Raw genomic sequence first — 19,564 nt, 5'->3', positions numbered from 1 at the left:
TGCAGATAATATTATATAATATATACAACATATTATATTGTATAGATAAATATATAAAAACAATTTTTAATTTTTCTACTAGCCTATGTATTTAAAAACAAATTTGCCCATTCTTTCATTTCTCGAATTCTATACGTTGTAGTTTTTCTAGAACAAAACACCCGTTTCTTAAATTCTTAAAAAGTTATATTATTCTTGTTTAAAAACTTATATTTCAATATTTTTAGTTATAGAGGGATTGAGATGGGTCAGTTTGATGATTATATTCTAATTGTTAGATATAAATCACTTTCTTCTTCCAAAATTTCGTGATGATACCATAACTAGTAATGAGGAAAAATATATTAAGTTCTGTTCACGTTAATGGCACGATTTCTGAGGCATTGGATAGTCTCAAATACAAAAAAAAAACAATTAAATTAACAAAATCTATGAATAAATAGGGCAAAACCATTTCGAACATGTTATCAGGATAGTATTGAAATAAATTTTTATAATTTTCATCAAAATTTAAGAAGCTGGGGTCCGACATGGAATGTTTGTAATTCCAAAAGTAGTTAATAATTTCGAATTAAGCTATTTTAAATTAATTTTTGTGCGTTTTTCAGCGTTTTTGGCACTCAGCTCAGCCGATAATGGTGAGTAATTATTTAGAAATATATAATCAAAATTACTTAATGGAAAATAATTATGTATATTTATATATGTTGGTAATTTAATCCACAGCCTGGAAGCAAGGTAAACAATATACTTACCAAGTTAATGGTAGAACCCTGACTGGTAACCATCAAGCAGGGAACCAATTTTCAGGAGTCTTCGTTGAGGCCACACTACAGGTCAAACCCGAAACAGAAAACCAACTCAATGTTCTAGTAATGCATATTTTATATTACTTCCTTTTCAATAACCTCACAAATTTCATTTTAATATTAATATGTCGATAAACACAGCTTCAAGATACTCAATATGCAAATGTTCACAAAAACTTAAGTGAAGGATGGTCCACAAAAGTCCCGAAAGAGCAACTAGAATACGAACCTTACCCTCTTCGAAACACCTCTTTCAAGTTAATGATGAAGAATGGTGTTGTAAGTTATTATTTTTGTTATTTAATAAAATAATTATTTTTTAAACTATTTCATCAATAAATGGGTCTTATTCATTTTATTCAACAGGTAGACAAGATGGTGGTCGAAAAAAATCTCTCCTCATCAGAAGTCAATTTTCTGAAAGCGATCGCCAGTCTGTTTCAAGTGGATACCCAAGCGGTCAACTTGCAGCACTCTAAACTTAACAATGTACCACAAGGAAAGCAGCAAAATGGAGTATACAAGACCAAAGAGGTATCTCAAGTAATTCTCATTATTTACCTTCTCTACATTCACTAAAAAAACAACTAAAAAAAAAACCTTTCTTTCAGGATTCGATTAACGGTATCTATGAGACAACCTATGACGTAAACCCAATGCCATACTACATCCTTCAAAGCAGGCCAGAATTAGTACCACTTCCACAACTTAAGGAAAATGGACAAGTTTATAACATCCTAAAGAATAGAAACTTTTCCAACAGTGACTACCACGTCGTTTACCGATATGGCATGAATGGGCATGAGGGATGGAACGCAGGAACAAACCAGATGGGCAATATGCTTTCTGTAAGTTAAAAGGAAATTAAACCAATAGCTATTACAGACCATTACGTTTTTTACAAAATACTAAATATTAAGGGGAAAAATAAAACGTGCAAAGAGCTGCATATTGGGTTTTAGTACATACATACATACACTATATTAAAGATCTCCAAACTATTTTTTATAATCACATGAATGGTTATTGTACAATATAAATATTGTTTACAATGATGGCTATTTTAAATCTGGTTTATAGATGATTTAACATCCATCTTCAGTAATAAAAAAAGGCTTAATGCCCAAAAGGTCAGATATAAATAATATTTTGAACTATTAATTAATTAATTGGAGAATATGGTCGTTGGGGGTGCGGTCAACAAAAAGAACATAAATAAACAAAAAATCATTTATGTCTTAAATTATTTATTAGGTCTTAGTCAGGGCGGTTTGCAGGGGATCCTGGCTGAAATCGGTCTTTAAATATTTTGCTGTGTTCTTGAGACTAATATATCCAGTGAAACCGATTTTAAATTCCCAATTTCTTGTTAAATCTGAGATATAACGAAAATACATTAACATTTTCGATTTTTGTTCATCGATACAAAAAAAAATCTATTATGGGGAATATGGTCAGAATGGACTTGGAATTGGACCATATGGGAATATGGCAAGATCGGCCTGCCAAAACATATAGTAGCCTCCTCTATATCTTAGCAGCGACTGCACTAAATAAAAAATCATTCAAATAAAAGTTGCAAAACCTCAAAACTTTGTATTATTAGTGAGGACTTTACATTTCGGATCTAAATACTATACCATCTCTGCTGCGACTCTTTTACTTACTCAAAGGCAATGAGACACTTTTTTCCTCACTGATTCATCAGAGCAAACTTACAGTAGAGGTATAAACTTGGGAATTAACGAGCTAACAGCTTTTAATTTACAGCCGTCGAAGAAATTGTAAAAAAGTAAGATTATTAGTGCTCAACTCCCAAAAAATCTAAAATGCCACAACAACTTTTAAACATTTACTGTGCCTACACTGTAATGCCTATTGATAAACGGACCGCACCCATAGGAACAGATTTTACTTGTTGTATAACTTTTTTTTCATACCTCCATCGGATATATCGGACATAGAATTTTAAGTCTAAAATAAATTTTGTCCATTTTTTTTTTTTTTTTTTTTTTTTTTTTGGCTCGTTATAGATATTGACATTCGAAAATCTGATAGAACTATCGAACCAAATTGATATACACCTTTGGTCTTTATGTTTCTCGAATCCCCCATGGATTAATTGTTTATATAATCGATCTTTAGGTCTTGCGTAAATTCTCGTAATTTTTTTTAAAAATGTTTATCCATTACTCCAAGGGGGGATTCCTAACGAAAAATCTCTGGTTCAAAAATGAAAGAATATTTAATTTGGCTTGGAATGAGTACCTAACATTGTAAATATGTACCAGAATTAAGGTTGAAATGAACCCAGGTACCCAGGAAATAGATATCTTAAATTAAAATCTAATATAATAAAAGTTGCTTATCATCACATTTTGCAATCTTATAGTACATTTAGTTTTTATTTCAATCAAATATACATATCAGAATTTAAAATATTCAATTTCTCGAGATAATCTCAGTAGTTAGCTTGGCTGCCAATTAAACTTTCAATCTGAAGAACTTTAGACCATATTAATCATTCGTTAAAATTCAGTATAATATTTCCAGGTTAATTATTTGAAATTTCCAATTGCAACTGACAGGCAAGTTTTGACTTACTTCTGAACGTATCACGAAAAATCTAATTTAAGTTGGTCTACCATTTTAAGTTTTTATAATAAACATTCATGGAACTGAGCTCTAGGGCTCAACCAAACCATCAAATTCCTCCCGCATCCAACCCTTACAATCCAAAATCCTACGTAAAATTCTTGATGCTCCTTATTACGTTACAAATAAACTCATCCACATGGACCTTAACATACCATTCGTTGCAGATTTGGCCCAAAATAGATTTGCGTCTTTTCACTCCAAACTCCTTACCCATTTTAACCCATCAGTTCTTGATCTCTCATCCTTAACAATCCCTGATAATCCTCCGAGGCGTCTGAAAAGAAGATGGCCATGGGACCTTCTAATTTAAATTAATGCTTGAAATATCACCAAGATTTTCAAGTGTTGGGAACATTCATCCAATTTACTTATTGTATTTATCATTTTGTACAGTTGTAAATTACATAGATCAGATAAATAAAATAATAAACATTAACAATTTTACTCTTTGAAGAAGTTTGTCGGGGAGTGCGGTGAGCAAAGAACAACATAAATAAACAAAACCATATTTATTTATTTTATGCCGACGTTTCGACCTGAGTTTCAGGTCTTCATCAGGGATATAGAACAAAAGAGATAACAACAACATTTAGAGTAACATACAATTGAAAAAGAATAGTATACAAACAAATTTAGAATTATATAAAATATTGAATTAAATCATAAATGATAAAAAATGATAACTGATAATTGAATTTTGTTGATGATTGAATTTTTGTTTATTTATGTTGTTCTTTGCTGACCGCACCCCCCGACAAACGTCTTCAAGCATTAATCTACGGTCAACTATCTACATCTCATTAGCAATTTTACTTTTCATAATTTACTCATCGCTTGTCGGCTACAAGCTATAAGTTCATCAATCTCCAATTTCATGCCTAACTTTCTGGATAGAATTTCTATTAACGATTATAAAGTAAGGGAGAAAATATAATTCACAGTCTGCGGGTAAGTGAAAAAGTAGTAAAAGAGGTTGTTTGGTATATAGATTTTAAATGTAAGATACTCAGTAAAACACAAAATTTGATATTCTGCAACTTTTATTCGAAAAATTTCAATTTCTTTCGTTTGTATGATATAGAAGTTTAAAATTTTCTACGTTGAATTTAATGTCAGAGCATATAAAAATCTTGATATTGATGTCGACCATATTCGCGAATTAAATTTATAATATTAGAAACTGATTCCGCGTAGGTCTTAATTCTTGTTATAGATATATTTCCGCTGGTGAGCCCGTTTCAGAAGTTACTTTAAAAGAAAAAGAAAGGACGAAAATTTAGAGCCATAACTCAACTTCGACAAAGATTTGAAATTGAAAACTTTTTTTTTTACAAGTTGTATTGGGATATACTCGTAAAACATACCAAAACATATTGCTATATAACCTTTTGCATAGCACGATGTATAAAGCAGCGAGGAGGTTGTGATGTATACGCATGTGTAATGTAGTTGGAGACCATACTCAGCGCTTGCTACCTGATATGTTTTAGCAGCCTCGTTCGTGGAAACAAAAGTAATCTGTGAGTACAATTATTTAGTACTCACAATTTATGTACAACAAAAATAACATTTCCTTTTCATAAAATGACTAGAATAATAAATATTTTGAAAAAAATAAAAATAGTATTTGTCGTTATTGGAGGTTAACGTCCTGATGAACTCCAATTATGACAAGATTCATGAATGACTCCAATATTCATTAATCCTCGATGTATTCATATTTTACTTATATGGCCTGTGAGGCTTAGTGGAGTTGTCAATGTGGCCCGCGAGCCAAAAGATTAGGAGATTCCTCTATAACTCGAAGCTACAAAAGCCCTGACCTTAAGCAGCACACCTTAGAACACAATTACATTTCATTTCCACCAAAAAGATAATTGTTTGGACAGAGTGTGTGAACCAAAAAATATGAAAATTGGAGTGACAAGATTTTGTGAGTTAGAACACTTTTGCTCTAATATCCATAGCATTGCCTCCTAATGTAGCATTACGTGATCAATAACTTTAAACCTCAACATTTTCTATTTTTTATTTATATATTAATTTTTTTTAACAGAGGTCATCGTCAAGCAGAATCGTTATAACTGGTGAGTTGAAGAAATACACCATCCAATACTCTGACACCATCGAAAAGGTTCTTGTAGCACTACATAAGTCAAATCTCCAGAAGGCACTAGCTGTCAGTCGCATGACTCTTATTCTTCAATCAGTAACTTCTTCATCTGGACAATCTCAAGCCATCAGCCAACCCAGAACAATAGATAATTTAGCATACGAATATGAAGGTGAAGCCCAAAGTGGCAGGCTCGTTCAAGAAAGTACTCAGACAAGCAGTGCATCATCATCTTCTTCATCAAGTAGCTCTGATGAAAACGGTTCGTTTGGAAATGACGCATCCAGCAGCTCATCAAGCTCATCAGAACAGCAACAACATAATCCTACAATGATGAACACCAATACGAATAATTGGAAACCTGTTTCAGCTGCTGAATGGATTGCTCAAAAACAAACGTCTATAATTTCTGCGGAAAAAGAAAAGAGAAGAGAAAGCCAATCTAGAAGGTCTAGTTCTTCCAGTTCTTCTTCTTCTTCTTCTTCCAGTGAAGATTCTTCAATCAGTACAAGCGATGAACATTTAGCTTCTCAACCCAAAATCAATGAATCTCCCGCAATTGAGTTTCTACCAGATAATATGGTTAGTATGTCATCTCAAAAAAGCCAAATATCCCAAAAAATTGTGTATATGGCCAAAAACATCGGAGAAAACATTCTTAATCACAACAAAATGCTTGACGAATATACACTTACCAATTTTTCTATTCTTACTCGCCTAATAAGTGGCGCGAATTCCCAACAACTTCAGCAAGCTTTTGAAAGACTGTACTATTCTGAACCCATTCCTCAAGATACGGATAGCGAACAAGGCATGGTACAAAAAAAACAGGCATGGTATGAAACATACTTCAATAGTGTCGTTATATTTCAAAAATTTCATTTTATTGTAAATTCTTCATTACTAAATACATTTTGTCCAGGGTGGCTTACCGAGACGCAGTAGCGAATGCTGGAACTGGACCAGCTTTAGTTACATTGAAGAAAATGATCTACTCCGGCAAAGTTAATGGTCTAGAAGCTGCAGCACTAGTCGCCGCCTTACCTTACTCTGCCCGCTACCCAACAACTGAATACATAGACCAATTCTTTGTAAGTTTAATCAACGTTTAATTGTTATTTCTTTCGAAACTTGGATAGTAATAATATTATTTCGTCACATTTTATTTTTTTTAGGAATTGGTCACGAGCAGCGAAGTAGAAAGTCAGCAGTATCTAAACACTTCCACGTATATTGCTTTTACTTCCTTGGTTAGAAAATCCCAAGTAGATCGCCTTACCTCCCAACATCGGTACCCCATCCATCTTTCTGGTGCTGGGTCTGCAGTCACCGAGAAATATATCCCATACTTCCAGAAGAAACTTGAGGATGCTGTCAAACAAGGAGATTCCATAAAAATCCAAGTCTACATTCGCGTCCTTGGCAACATTGCACACCGTCAAATTCTGTCGGTTTTTGAACCTTATTTGGAAGGGAAAATTCCCATAACCCAATTCCAGCGTCTTTCAATTGTCGCCTCTCTCGATGAATTAACGAGGGTTTCTCCAAAGGCTGCTCAAGCGGTACTTTACAGAATTTACATCAATCAGGCGGAGGTCCCAGAGATCAGGGTTGCTGCTGTTATGCAGCTAATGAAGACCAATCCTCCAGTCCAAGTTTTACAGCATATGGCTGAACTAACAAATCACGACACTAGTAAACACGTCAATGCTGCAGTAAAGTCTGCCATTGAAAGTGCTGCCAGAGGAGAGCACAATCCAGCAATGTTGGTATCAAATACAAAATTTGTTATCGTTAAGTTTAATGAACAATATCTGACAGTTCCACAATTTTTTTTTATTTTTAGGTCACAAAATGCACGGTCTGCAGCTAACTTACTTAATCCAGAAAACTACGAAGCCCAATATTGCAAGAATTTTATTTCGTCCTTTATTGAAAAAGAACAAAATGCGTTGCAACATCATTATCTGTCTTACATCCATGGTTTAGAAGGTGAATACCCAAGTTCTATATTTTATAACCTTCAGAGGATAGTAGGAGGATATTTCGAAGAGCCAACAACGGTAAGTTGAAGACATCTAAGAATAGTTAAAATGTGCATCTAAAGTGTTCTACAAAATTATAAATTTATCCACAATAGGCTTCAATTCTTACATCAAGTTCACAAGACATCATAAACTTATTAATGGAGCAACTCCAACCAGCAACTCAAAAAAATGATGGAAAAACTGAAGGGTCTGATTATACTTATCAAAAGATTTATAATTTTTTCAAACCAAAATATGATTCACAAAAGCAGGTTGAAGGAAGCCTCTCAGTATCGATGTTTGGAGTAAAGCACTACTTCCCGTTCGATAACCGTACCATTGAACAACTACGTACAAAGCGTAAGTTAAGAAAATTCTTCCCCAAAACATATCTTACTTGAACATGTTATAAGTTGAGTGATACAGGTCGTATCATGATGATGAAATGCTTAAATGAATGTAATAATGGTTTCATTTATTCCTTTCAGTTGCTGTTGACTTACAACAAATATTGAAGAGAGGTGCTAATTACCACCCCCTTAAATATTATATTGAAGACACAGCCGAAGTAGGATTCCCATTGGCTATGGGTTTGCGATTCACATACTCTTACAGTGCACCATCTGTCCAGTACTTGGGGCTGAGAGGAAATGGCAATGTCAAACTACAAGCAAGTTCACAACAAAATGCATCTCCGTTCAATGCTAACTTAACTGGTCGAGCTCACTACATGTAAGTAAACTTTATCATCGCTAAAAAATATCATCTCAATAAAATATGTTATAATGAAATATTTTATTACAGTCAAACTAATCAGAAACGGGCAAAAATAGCATTTGTTTTTGGACAGCAAAGGTACGTAGCGGGATTCGAAAGAGCTGCTCAGTTTAACTTACCACTAGAGGGGAAAATAGAGTTTGATGGAAACCAAAACTCATTGCAACTTTCTCTTAAACCACATCATAACAACGACTTGCTCAAGGTTCTTCAGTACCGCACTCATCTTTACACTACCTACCAAAATATCAATGACGTTAAACCATACCTTCAAGGCTCTCATGCTAAACAAGTCCATTCTGAAACTCCAGTCATGGTAAGAATTCAGAATAATATTTCCTCCTTAATATCCAGATCTTAAAAAAAAAAACCAATTATCATTCAAATTGAAAATTCAAAACAGGTCATTCTTCTTATAACATTAATTTCAATTTTTAATGAATTCAATAATTCAATAGCTTCAAATACCACCCAAGTTCTAAATAAAGTTTCTGAAAATATACACAATGGATAAGACAAAAGCGCAAATACACAAATTTCTTTCATATGAAAGAATAGTATATTCACAACTTCAGGATGGATTTAGTTATCACTATTGAGGAATTAAAATAATATATCACTATAATTAATCATCCTGTTTCAAAAATAATGTTTTGTAAAAAAATCGGTTGGTTTAACTTGGTCATGTTTAGGCAGGTAGGTTCATACGTATTGTTAAAACTTACTGGTAACAAGCTTATCGAATACTTTGTGAGTTTTATATGAGTAACTTTTTAATTTAATGTAAACTAACCAATTAATATTTATTTTCAGTATACGAAGACATACGGTAAGGAACAAACGGGACACGCTTTCAAAGTCAACGTTCAGAGTGAAAAAAGTTTCCGGGACCTGTACAGTGCTGTGAAAGACCTCAACTACATTCCCACTAATATCCTTTCATTAGTGACCCACTTCGATGATTCCATTGCAAATAACAACTACACTGTCAGTTACGATCCACGTGAAAGCACATCTCAGGAAACAGTGATCAAAGTCTCATATAAAACTCAGCAGGCAGGCGAGCAAAGTCCAAAGAAAAACAGCAAATTCTTCTGGAATTCACGCCCTAGCAAACACATTCCTGAACAGAGACCAAAAAATCTAGGACATCCAGCTGCATTAGAGAGTCGTATGGAAGATCTGTTAAGTAACGCAAACTCTGGAATCCAAGGTGGTACGGCGCGAGTTCTTGACGCATCAATTTCATTCGGTGGAAAGCCAAACAAAGGACAGTATTCAGTAACGATTGGCCATTCGGAAAGTCCAGTTTCCGAACAGTCCCGTTATCTATTATACTACCGAGCAATGCCTCTCGAAGGACCTAACAATGCTGATGGATTAGAGGTGAACTAAAGCTTATCATGTGTTTGATGCTAAGAAAATAAAAAAAAATCTTACGATAATAATATAAAATAATAACTTTCAGGCGGCTGTAGAGGTTAACGTAAAAAAACCGCAAGTTTCCGAGTTGAACTATGAGCATGCAATTAATGCTGAGCCCACATCTCATATCGAAGGAAAAATAAACTTTGGACAAGGTAGTAGTTCGAAGATAACTTTCCAGGTAGTAACTAATATCTAAACCGTTCATAACTGTTCTTCTATGAGGCAACAAAAATACAGACATGTGTATAATATACTCAAATATATTTATTCTATTTTTTTCAGGGTAAAATGGAAAGATCTCCACAAAGAAAGCGATACGTGCAGGAACATTCCCTCTCAACTGTATGCACTCAGCAAATGAAGCAAGGCCATTACTTACAATATCCTTGTCGTAACGCAACTCTGGCAGCAGGATATCTCGATAACTATGACCTTTCCATCACATACCAGAATGTTCCTCCACAATTCAAGAAAACAGCATACAAGTTTTATAGTGTTGCACGAAATATGGCATACGAGAACAATGTAGAAAATGTTGTGGATGTAAAAAATCCTGAAGGAGTCCTCAGCGTCCTGGTTCGATTCGCACACGATTTCGGGTATGTTAATGTATCGATCGAAGCTCCTCAGCTGAGTTCACAGTTCCAGTACATGAAATCAAATCAGATGTTATTGCCAGCCTTGGCTCAGCACGCTAGGTACAGCCAGAACCAACTCATTTCCCAACAGGTTTTGAACAGGAGTCCAACAGGTATTGTATATTTCGAAATTAGTACATCTTAAAATCGGTAAAATAAATATTATGTTAACATAAATATTTTTAGGTACTTGCACCTTGGATGCTGTAAATGCGACAACATTCAACAACAAAACATACCCAGTCAACTTAGGGGATTGTTACCATGTTGTGGCAATGTACGTTGCTCAAAACAACCAAGGAAAGCAACAAGGACAACAACATTACGAAAGCAGTAATCATTTCCATAGGGATTTCGTTGTACTGGCCAAACAGACTGATTCCCACAAAAAGGTAACTCAAATAAGTTTCGCTTTTAAGTACAATGCTTCGTATACATTTTAGAAATCATTTGTGAATTTCCTCAATGAAATCTTGTACGTTTTAAGTTTCAAAAAAATATCACATCTTCTTAACCAATGCGGAAAGGAAGTTAAGGAAATTAAAACGAAGAGTGTAATGGGATAAAAAGCAATATCTTTCTTTTTTTAAAATTTTACCATTACTGTTTTCTAAACGATCACACGATAGCGAATAGCCTATTCTGGAAAACACCGGTTCCACGATTTTGTGACAATTGACAAAATCAAATGAAGATTGAAAAAAGATGGTTTCACATATCCTGAAAATTAATTCATACAGTTACTTCGGAAATGAATAAAACATACTATAATGATAAAAATTCTCAAGTTTGTTCAATTCGATGAGCCCCATCAGACTATATACAATTAGCAAACAGAACGGTGTAAAATTATATTAGAATAATAATAAAACTTAAATTCACTAGTTAATATATATCATACTTGCAGGTGATAAAAGTAATTCTTGGAAACGATGCTGTAACATTGGAACCCTCTGGATCAAGTGGTGTCTCAGTGAACTCTAACGGTGAAAATGTACAGCTCTCCGAGCACAACATAACTAGATGGGAAGCTGGCCCACACCAAGTTCAAGCTTATGTTCAGCCTGGTACCACTAACGTAGTACTACAGTTCGTACAACATCGTATTCAAGTCGTCTACGATGGCTATCGAGCTCAACTCAACATTCCAAACTCCTATAGGAACAGAGTTCGAGGCTTATGTGGCACATTCGACGGAGAACCAGTCAACGACTATACATCACCTAGGAACTGCGTCATGAGAAGCTATCAACATTTCATTGCCTCATACGCCGTTGCTGACTCCACGTGCCAAGGTGAGGCCAATGAAGTCCAACGCCAAGCGCAGAAGGCTCCATGCTATCCTAAGGAAGTCATCTTCGCCAATGTAGTGTCAGACTATGATGCAGGCCGTGGAAGCAGCCATGGAACTAGAAGCCTCAACTCTACTAAGAGCAAACCCAACATCAGGAACCAAGAAGGCTGCTCAAGCCACAAGATAAGGATAACAGAAAATGATGGAAAGACATGCTTTTCAATCAAACCACAGTTAACCTGCAATATCGATTGTGAACCCGAAGGGACCGTTGAAAAGACGATAGAATTCCACTGCTTGAACGAATCCAGCGCAACCCGCCACTGGGTGACCATGGTGAAGAAGGGGGCTAATCCTGACTTCAGCCAGAAGAAGTCTAATTACAAAATATCTACCAGTCTCCCCGAAAAGTGTGTTCCTAATAATTACTAAATGTGATAATAATAATTGTAAATATTAATGTCTATCTACCATAAGAACCTTATATATTTAACTAAACAGTTTTCTTTGTTACTTACGAAATGTAATAAGTTTAAATTGTTACAAATTATTGTTTGTTATTTTTGTATGCTTCTAAAATAAATATTACAAATTAACCTGATACCATCGCATAAAATAAAACAAATAAAGGTTTGCATGTTATTTTCAAATATTTTTATTAAATTCGAGAGATCAAGCTAGAGGAGCTTAATTGTTGAAAAAAATGTGATTCTAATTCACAAAATCAATAGTCTGACGATTGATTGTTTTTAAATATTGTTTTTAAACATCCTCAAAAATTACTTTTATTGATTTTCATAATTATGTAAATCATTTTCAGAAGTTGATAATCAATTATAAATCATATCACTATTCAATTGGTTTCCCACACAAAGTAGCGGATTATATATTTCATTATAGATTTTATCACAATATTCAAATAACAAGTTCCTCAAAATGAATATGTATAATTTAATAATGGAAACTACATCAACTTTTTCAAAATTTATATAGATTAAATAATAATGCTTAAAGTAATAAGCAGTTGAAACTTTACTTTAAACACAATATTAGTTTCTTCTCAATTGGTTTTCTCTCTTTGTTTTCCAAGATAATATCGAAGGTTGGGACTTTTATAAACCGTTTGAGTTTTGTCATCGGACGATTAATTCATCTTTTGAGAACATTATACAACTAATATCCCAACCGGTCTGCTATGTTGACATCCTAGAGCAAAATAATAACTAAAGACCGGATTTCGTTCAAAGAAAAATTTAAAATCCTGCAGTAAACAGGAGTTGATCAATCGGGCTTTAGCGCTATAACACTGTGTAAACAGAAAAAAAACAACCTTCTAATTAAGTAATAAATATAGATAAAAAATAATTACAAATTAATGCTACATAACATCAAATAAATTTATTAAAACATGTATTGAATATGTAATATAATTCCAATATGAAGGTTCACACGATAATGTTCCATTTTTAGGAAAGGGTAGTTATGTGGTAAGGCACATTGTTCCATCCAAGGAGCCATCTTCGAATCCAGCTCTGGTAAATAATTATTATCTGTTTCACTGTCTATGGATTCGGTAACTCTCCACGGTCTACTAAGTCACATAAAATGGGTAACCTTAATTTGGTAAAAATTTTGCAGTCGAGCATGTTACTGACCAAATCATCTCCTAGCACAACCTTTGGTCAAATAACAGTACTGCCTTATAAATTACTGCACCTCTATAGGTTAAATGTTGATTTAATGTTGAAATGAGCATGAAATGTTGATTTATTTTTTAAAATTATTTTTATAAACAGAAACTATAATACATACTAACTTTAATAACAAATAAACAGAAAAAAATTAGTGTACCCAAAATGCAATTAATATTGACATTAATTAACATGGGTTTCATCGAAATACAAATTTGCACTGTTATTAATAATTATTTTTAAAGTGTCTTTAATATGGATAGAAGAGGTAAAAACAATAGAAGTGGATCCTCTTTAAGTTCCCAAAATTAAAAATTTTACAGAATTCGTGAATCGTAATCAAGAAAAAATAATAGTAAATTCTGATATAAGAAAAAAATTAGCAATTTTATGAATATAAGGGAATATAGGAAAAATCGAATGTATACTTAATGATAAAGGAATAATAAAAAAAAAAAAAAAAAGAATAATAAGAAATGACTCATTGAAAGAATTAAAACATAAATTTAACACTTATATAACCAAGAGACATAATTAAGATAAAAAAATTAAATACAAATTGCAAGTTACTGCGAATGCACGGCAAGATAAAACTTGCAAAAAGATAATTACGATTGTTATAAGTAACAACGGCGTACCCACAGTATCTTTATCCAAATTTTTAAATTCGGAGAAAAATGAACTTAACAGATACAAATCTAAAAAAAAAGATATGAACTCACTCATAATAAAAAAATATTTAAAAAATACAAAGATACATCATAAAGATATTGAAATTTTAAGTCCAAATGCCAAATCGTTAATTACTAACGTACCAACTAAGGATTGTTACAAATTATTTGAAGAAAATTGTGAAAAATAAATAACTTTTCTATTCATACGTATGAAAATGCATTTATTAATAAAACAAACTTAAATCCATCGAGCATAAATATTTCTAATATAACTATGACAACTTTCACCAATTATGTGGTTTATAGATGGGAAACGTATTATCCATCATATTCAGTGGGAATTTATATGAATAATAAAATGACTAAATAATCAAAAGGAATACATAAGAATCAAGTTCTAATTAAGAAATATGTAGATGACCTATTGTTGATAACAAATAATCATAATCGAGAGAAAACAATAAGAAATTTCAAATGTTACCAGAATAAAATTTACAATGCAAAAGGCTAATTGAGGCAAAATATATATCTAGATATTAAATGAAATAATATTAATATATCATTGATATATTATTTATATCATATCAAAACTAACGTTATATCAACAAACTGGATAACTAGTAAGATCTTTTAATTACAGCTCTAATTGATTTTTTTTTTTACTCCAAAAAATGAATATGGCTAGGAACTTAATATGTAGAGCAAAATAAATCTAACAAATTGGGAACACATAACAAACATATGAAAACAAATTATTTATTGAATGATAAAAAGTATAGTGTTGGTGAAAATCAATATAAGAACATAGAATTAACATGAGTGATATTTTGAAGCCTAATACTGATACTAATAATAATAAAAATCGCAAAGAGATAGATGGACTAAAGGAAAATTCATAGATAGGAGATTTTTATCACTTAATAACAAACTAAAACCTATACGTTCCTATGAAAGCAGAGAATAATTTACTGAAAAGATTTTATAATGTAATCAGTAATAACGTAAGACAAGATGATCGTATGTTCCGACCGGACAGACAGACAATACTTTTTTGCTCAGGAACGTAATTATTGAAAGCACTGGAATATGTGTTTGAAACACAAAGTGGCTTTGCTTCAGTAATATCTATATGGATGGTCATGAGTACGAAAAATGTGCCTTCCCTCTTAATTCTCACGTTTAAATAACGCAACCAAATACAAATGCTTTGTATGAATAAATGGTATGAGTCAAAATGGTATTAGCAAGAGAACTGTCTTAGTCCTCTTATTTTTATTATAATTACGGATGAATTTCAAAGATAATATAAGAATAGGACGGAGAGAACTAACGAAACGTATAACTTAAGAAAAACATTAGTATAGTGATACCTACAAGCAAACGACACTGTTCTTGTTTCTATTAGTGGAGGGAAACTACAGTAGGCCCTAGTTGAAGGGAGAAGAGTTTCTTATGAAAGGGATATAGTATAATAATATATAACAATATAAATAATATAATTGTCATAGAAATTAGATATATCCTTCGAGTGGGAAGCAACACGAAGAGGCAAAATCAGCAACCATACCCTACTACAGCAACAACCATACCTTCATTAAAAGCAATCTTACACAGAACTTGTCAATTAAAGCGGTTCAGGGATCAACGCAGGGTGCACGCAAATCGAGGCCGAAGAAAATTAATTCAAAATATAACCACTATCTTAAAAGATGGATATTGAAAACTAAAGTTACCAGCCTCTCGGTGAATTAAAACTTCTGGCACGAAAGCGAGAGGATAGAGGCTTCTCTACGCCGAGAGGCAAGGGGAGGAAGATAATATCAGCTAGCCATAATCAGAATTGGGAGAAATTCGTTACATATCTGAATCGCTGTTTCTCTTTTCAGAAATTCGTTACATATCTTAAAATAACTAAGACTTTTGTGCAACATGTCGCTAGCTCCGTTACTACGTACATAGTACATCGAAAACTGTTCAGAAGTTTAAAATAATCAGTAGAACGAAGTAGTAGATAACGATTTTTTTTTAAATAACTTTTTTCAAGTCAAGAGAAAGATAAAAACTGTAAATTATGAAAATTCTAATACAAAATATTTAAATTTCATAAACGACAAACTTGGAAAATAAACGACATACTTCCATTTTTTGAATCTGTTGATTATTATTGAGTACAGATGAACTATAACATGAAATAAACATATTTACGTATTTAATCAGCAGTTCGAGTTAAAACAACTGCATAGGCTAGAATTCACACAGGGAGAGGAAAAAACCTCACATAAAAACGATTTATCTATAGAGAGCATTGGGTTCTAATCAGAATCCTGCAAAACATTAGTCAAACAAATCAAAGATACAAGAAGTGCTGACCAAAACATATTGGTTAAAAATAGTGGGAAATCTTTTGCAATCAGTCTCGCCTGATACAGCATGTGGGAAGCGTTTCTCCTCTATTCCTTAGGTAAATAACTACAAACATTTCGAAATTCTCCTAATTACTTAACCACAAACACTACTACACTAAACCACAAATTTCTGGTCTGTATAATAGAGTCAAACATGAAGTGGCCCATCGGGTTCTTATGGGATATGGGAACTCCTCAGATTTGAGAATTAATACCATGAATAGCTTTGGATTATCAACAGAAATGAAATTTAAAACATAACTAATCCAAATCATTATTTTGTTTAGTATTTCAATGGGAAATTTTTTTTTTTTAATGTTAAGCATCGGTAACAGGCGAATCAGAGGAGTATGGGGGTCCAGTAGGTATACAATAATTATTTCAATCATACCCTAATTTTTTTTAAAATTAATTAGTGAGAAAACTTAAAAATAGTCAACATTGAAAAATATTTTGGCAGAGTATACAATACCTTCAATTTATTAATAGGTACATTTAATGTGCTTTTTAAACATTAAAAAAAAATGATCCTAAAGTTAAATTATACATATTTATAAAATTTGTTCTATAGCTATTAATTAATGATTATTTATTTGATACCATAAATAAATAATTCTTTTATATTACTTCACCTCCTATGAGAAAAAAGAATCCCATAAAAATAATTATAGCTATAAAATAAATAATACTCATTCAAAATATACTTAAGCAATCAATTCTAAAGTGATTGTTTACTTCAAGAGGTACAATAAAGTTCGCTTAAGCCATGGTTGTATTCTTCATTAAATAGAAAAAAATTAATACTTTGTGTTTTGTTTTTTTGGCGTTACGGTTTTTGCTGAATAGAAAGCTGATGTAGTATCGATTACATAGAGGATAAAATTCCCCTTAAAAAATACAGTTTGGCTTTTTTTTTATATAAATCACACATTACTGATGAATGTCTCAGTTTAAGAAACTCCACTTCTGGAAAAACATCTACATCTAATAAGCTTCAACCAATTAAATTTAGTATAGGAGTCAAGGATTCTCCTATATTTCACCTTTCATCTACCAAAAAGTATGATCTGGAATTAGATTTTTGACATACAAAAATTCGTTTATTAAAGAGTTGATAAAAACCTCAAAACTGAAAAAACACTACAGTGTGTGTGGCTACAGTAGGATTCTACACAGAAAAGCAGGAAAATCAACTTTTGTATTTCTTTAAATTTTTATGTTGTTTTTTTTTACATAGGAAGCCATTACTAAAAGCGACTGCTTGTTTATCTACTTTACGATGGTGCAATGGAATCTTAATTACTTGAATAGTTTTTGAGTGATCACCCATAAAAAGAGAGTATCAATATTCCATGGAACATGGTCTACATGGATTTTTTTTGTACCTCTTAAGGTCTACTCTTTTTTTACCTCTGTAAATATTGCTTTGGACTTACAGGATTACCTGTACGCCGGGTGTCCCAATATACATTTTTACTCCCTAATCTTCAAATATTTTGGAATTTTGAATCGATTTTCACTGTGTCAAAACAGTGACATGTAGTCGACCTTTTGTAGATTTTGTTAATTTCTATTCATTTATTCAGCTCATCGCTAGCGTACTTAAATAAAATTTTAAGACTATTTGATATTGGGCCTTTTTTTTTTTTTAGTTAAATCACCAACAAACGCACTTTTTTTTTTTTTTTTTTTTTTTTTTTTTATGCGATTTGTGTACATACTTTGCAGAAAACCGAAATAGCCTTTAGTACAAAATCGTTTCAGATTTTAATTTTTTGTAATAACCTATCCCCATAATTTGAGTTTTCTCTACCCATGATGATGACAGATTCTTACGGAATTCTGGAACGATTTTATTCTATGGGTTTCGTTTTCGACATCCAAACTGTTCGCACTCAAATCGTTAAAATTCGTAGAAAACTGCTTGCGGTTTTTCGCGAATTACGCCTTTAGTGAGCCTTAAATAAAAAAAACCTTCGACACGAATATTCGTCTTAAAATTCCATTTGTAATCATTAAAAAAAATAACACAATCCCAGAAGAAAATTGCATTTAAGAAATTAGCACCAATTTTCACCACAAAAAATTTCTGGATTGCCACTAAATATTACAATCTCATAGGGATACAGTGCATCCAGCACTATTTGACTATCTGATGTTCCTTATCGAAACATTTCTGTAGTGTTTACTCTCGCAAAATGTTAAGTCATGTAATGTAAGCACTGGTCCTATGAGTTTACTCAGGTATTAATTCTGAATGTATTTTAAAAACGTGTTGGTATTTCATTATCAAATTGAAAATCTTTTAAAATTAATTTAAATCTGTTTCAGTGGGACTAACTGTAGCGGACAATGGTAAATATTGCAAAACTATTTTTTTATACTTAACATTAAAATTATTCACATAGTAATCGGTAATTCATCTAGGTTGGAAACCCGGACAGCAATATAGGTATAGCCTAGAAGCAAGAACTCTAACAGGACAGGACCAAGTTGCGAACCAATTCACAGGATCTATAATCCGAGGAATACTGCAAGTCTTCGTGGTTTTGGAAAACCAACTGACCCTCCAGGTTGCATTTCCTCTGCACAAATGATTCCTAACCGAGACTTGCTATTTCTTTATTTACATATCTTAATATTTCAGGTCCAAGAAGCCAAATACGCTGATATTAATCACATTTTACCAGAGGGCTGGGCTACTCATATATCAGAAAATGTAACCAAATTTAGAGATTTCCAAGCTAAAAACAAACCGTTCCAACTAATCTTCAGCGATGGAGTGGTAAAATAAGATTTAAATTTCTCAACTAAAGTAAAATTATACGCAATAAAAGTACAAATTCTTTAATTTTAATTCTAGGTTCAAAAGATGGTCGTCGATGGTGATATATCAACCTGGGAACTAAACTTTCTTAAAGGAATCGCCAGCCAATTACAAGTCGACACCAAAGGAAAAAATCTGAAATATTCAAAAATTAATAATGTCCCACAAGATGATCAGGGCTTTGGAGTATTTTCGACAATGGAGGTAGGCATTTAAAAAGTAT

The 19,564-nt window shown here is 32.6% G+C and overlaps 1 protein-coding gene across 1 annotated transcript in view; it reads left to right on the top strand.

Moving 5' to 3' along the window:
- Positions 1–19,564, top strand: part of LOC106677248 (uncharacterized) — a 30,400-nt gene that overhangs the window by 1,626 nt on the left and 9,210 nt on the right. Inside the window, exons 2-22 of the mRNA XM_067048857.1 lie at positions 609–638; positions 727–872; positions 951–1,088; positions 1,176–1,343; positions 1,421–1,657; positions 5,524–6,416; positions 6,503–6,671; positions 6,756–7,345; positions 7,427–7,643; positions 7,721–7,967; positions 8,096–8,339; positions 8,412–8,700; positions 9,198–9,770; positions 9,853–9,990; positions 10,095–10,563; positions 10,637–10,842; positions 11,358–12,174; positions 18,846–18,869; positions 18,942–19,087; positions 19,162–19,299; positions 19,378–19,545. Coding sequence (XP_066904958.1) covers positions 609–638; positions 727–872; positions 951–1,088; positions 1,176–1,343; positions 1,421–1,657; positions 5,524–6,416; positions 6,503–6,671; positions 6,756–7,345; positions 7,427–7,643; positions 7,721–7,967; positions 8,096–8,339; positions 8,412–8,700; positions 9,198–9,770; positions 9,853–9,990; positions 10,095–10,563; positions 10,637–10,842; positions 11,358–12,174; positions 18,846–18,869; positions 18,942–19,087; positions 19,162–19,299; positions 19,378–19,545 — 6,047 coding nt within the window. The remainder of the gene's footprint in view (positions 1–608; positions 639–726; positions 873–950; positions 1,089–1,175; positions 1,344–1,420; positions 1,658–5,523; positions 6,417–6,502; positions 6,672–6,755; positions 7,346–7,426; positions 7,644–7,720; positions 7,968–8,095; positions 8,340–8,411; positions 8,701–9,197; positions 9,771–9,852; positions 9,991–10,094; positions 10,564–10,636; positions 10,843–11,357; positions 12,175–18,845; positions 18,870–18,941; positions 19,088–19,161; positions 19,300–19,377; positions 19,546–19,564) is intronic.

This window comes from Halyomorpha halys, unplaced genomic scaffold (genome assembly GCF_000696795.3).
Source record: "Halyomorpha halys isolate HHAL.00 unplaced genomic scaffold, Hhal_1.1 Scaffold91.1, whole genome shotgun sequence".
Taxonomy (NCBI): domain Eukaryota; kingdom Metazoa; phylum Arthropoda; class Insecta; order Hemiptera; family Pentatomidae; genus Halyomorpha; species Halyomorpha halys.
This window is presented reverse-complemented; position numbering and strand designations above follow the sequence as displayed.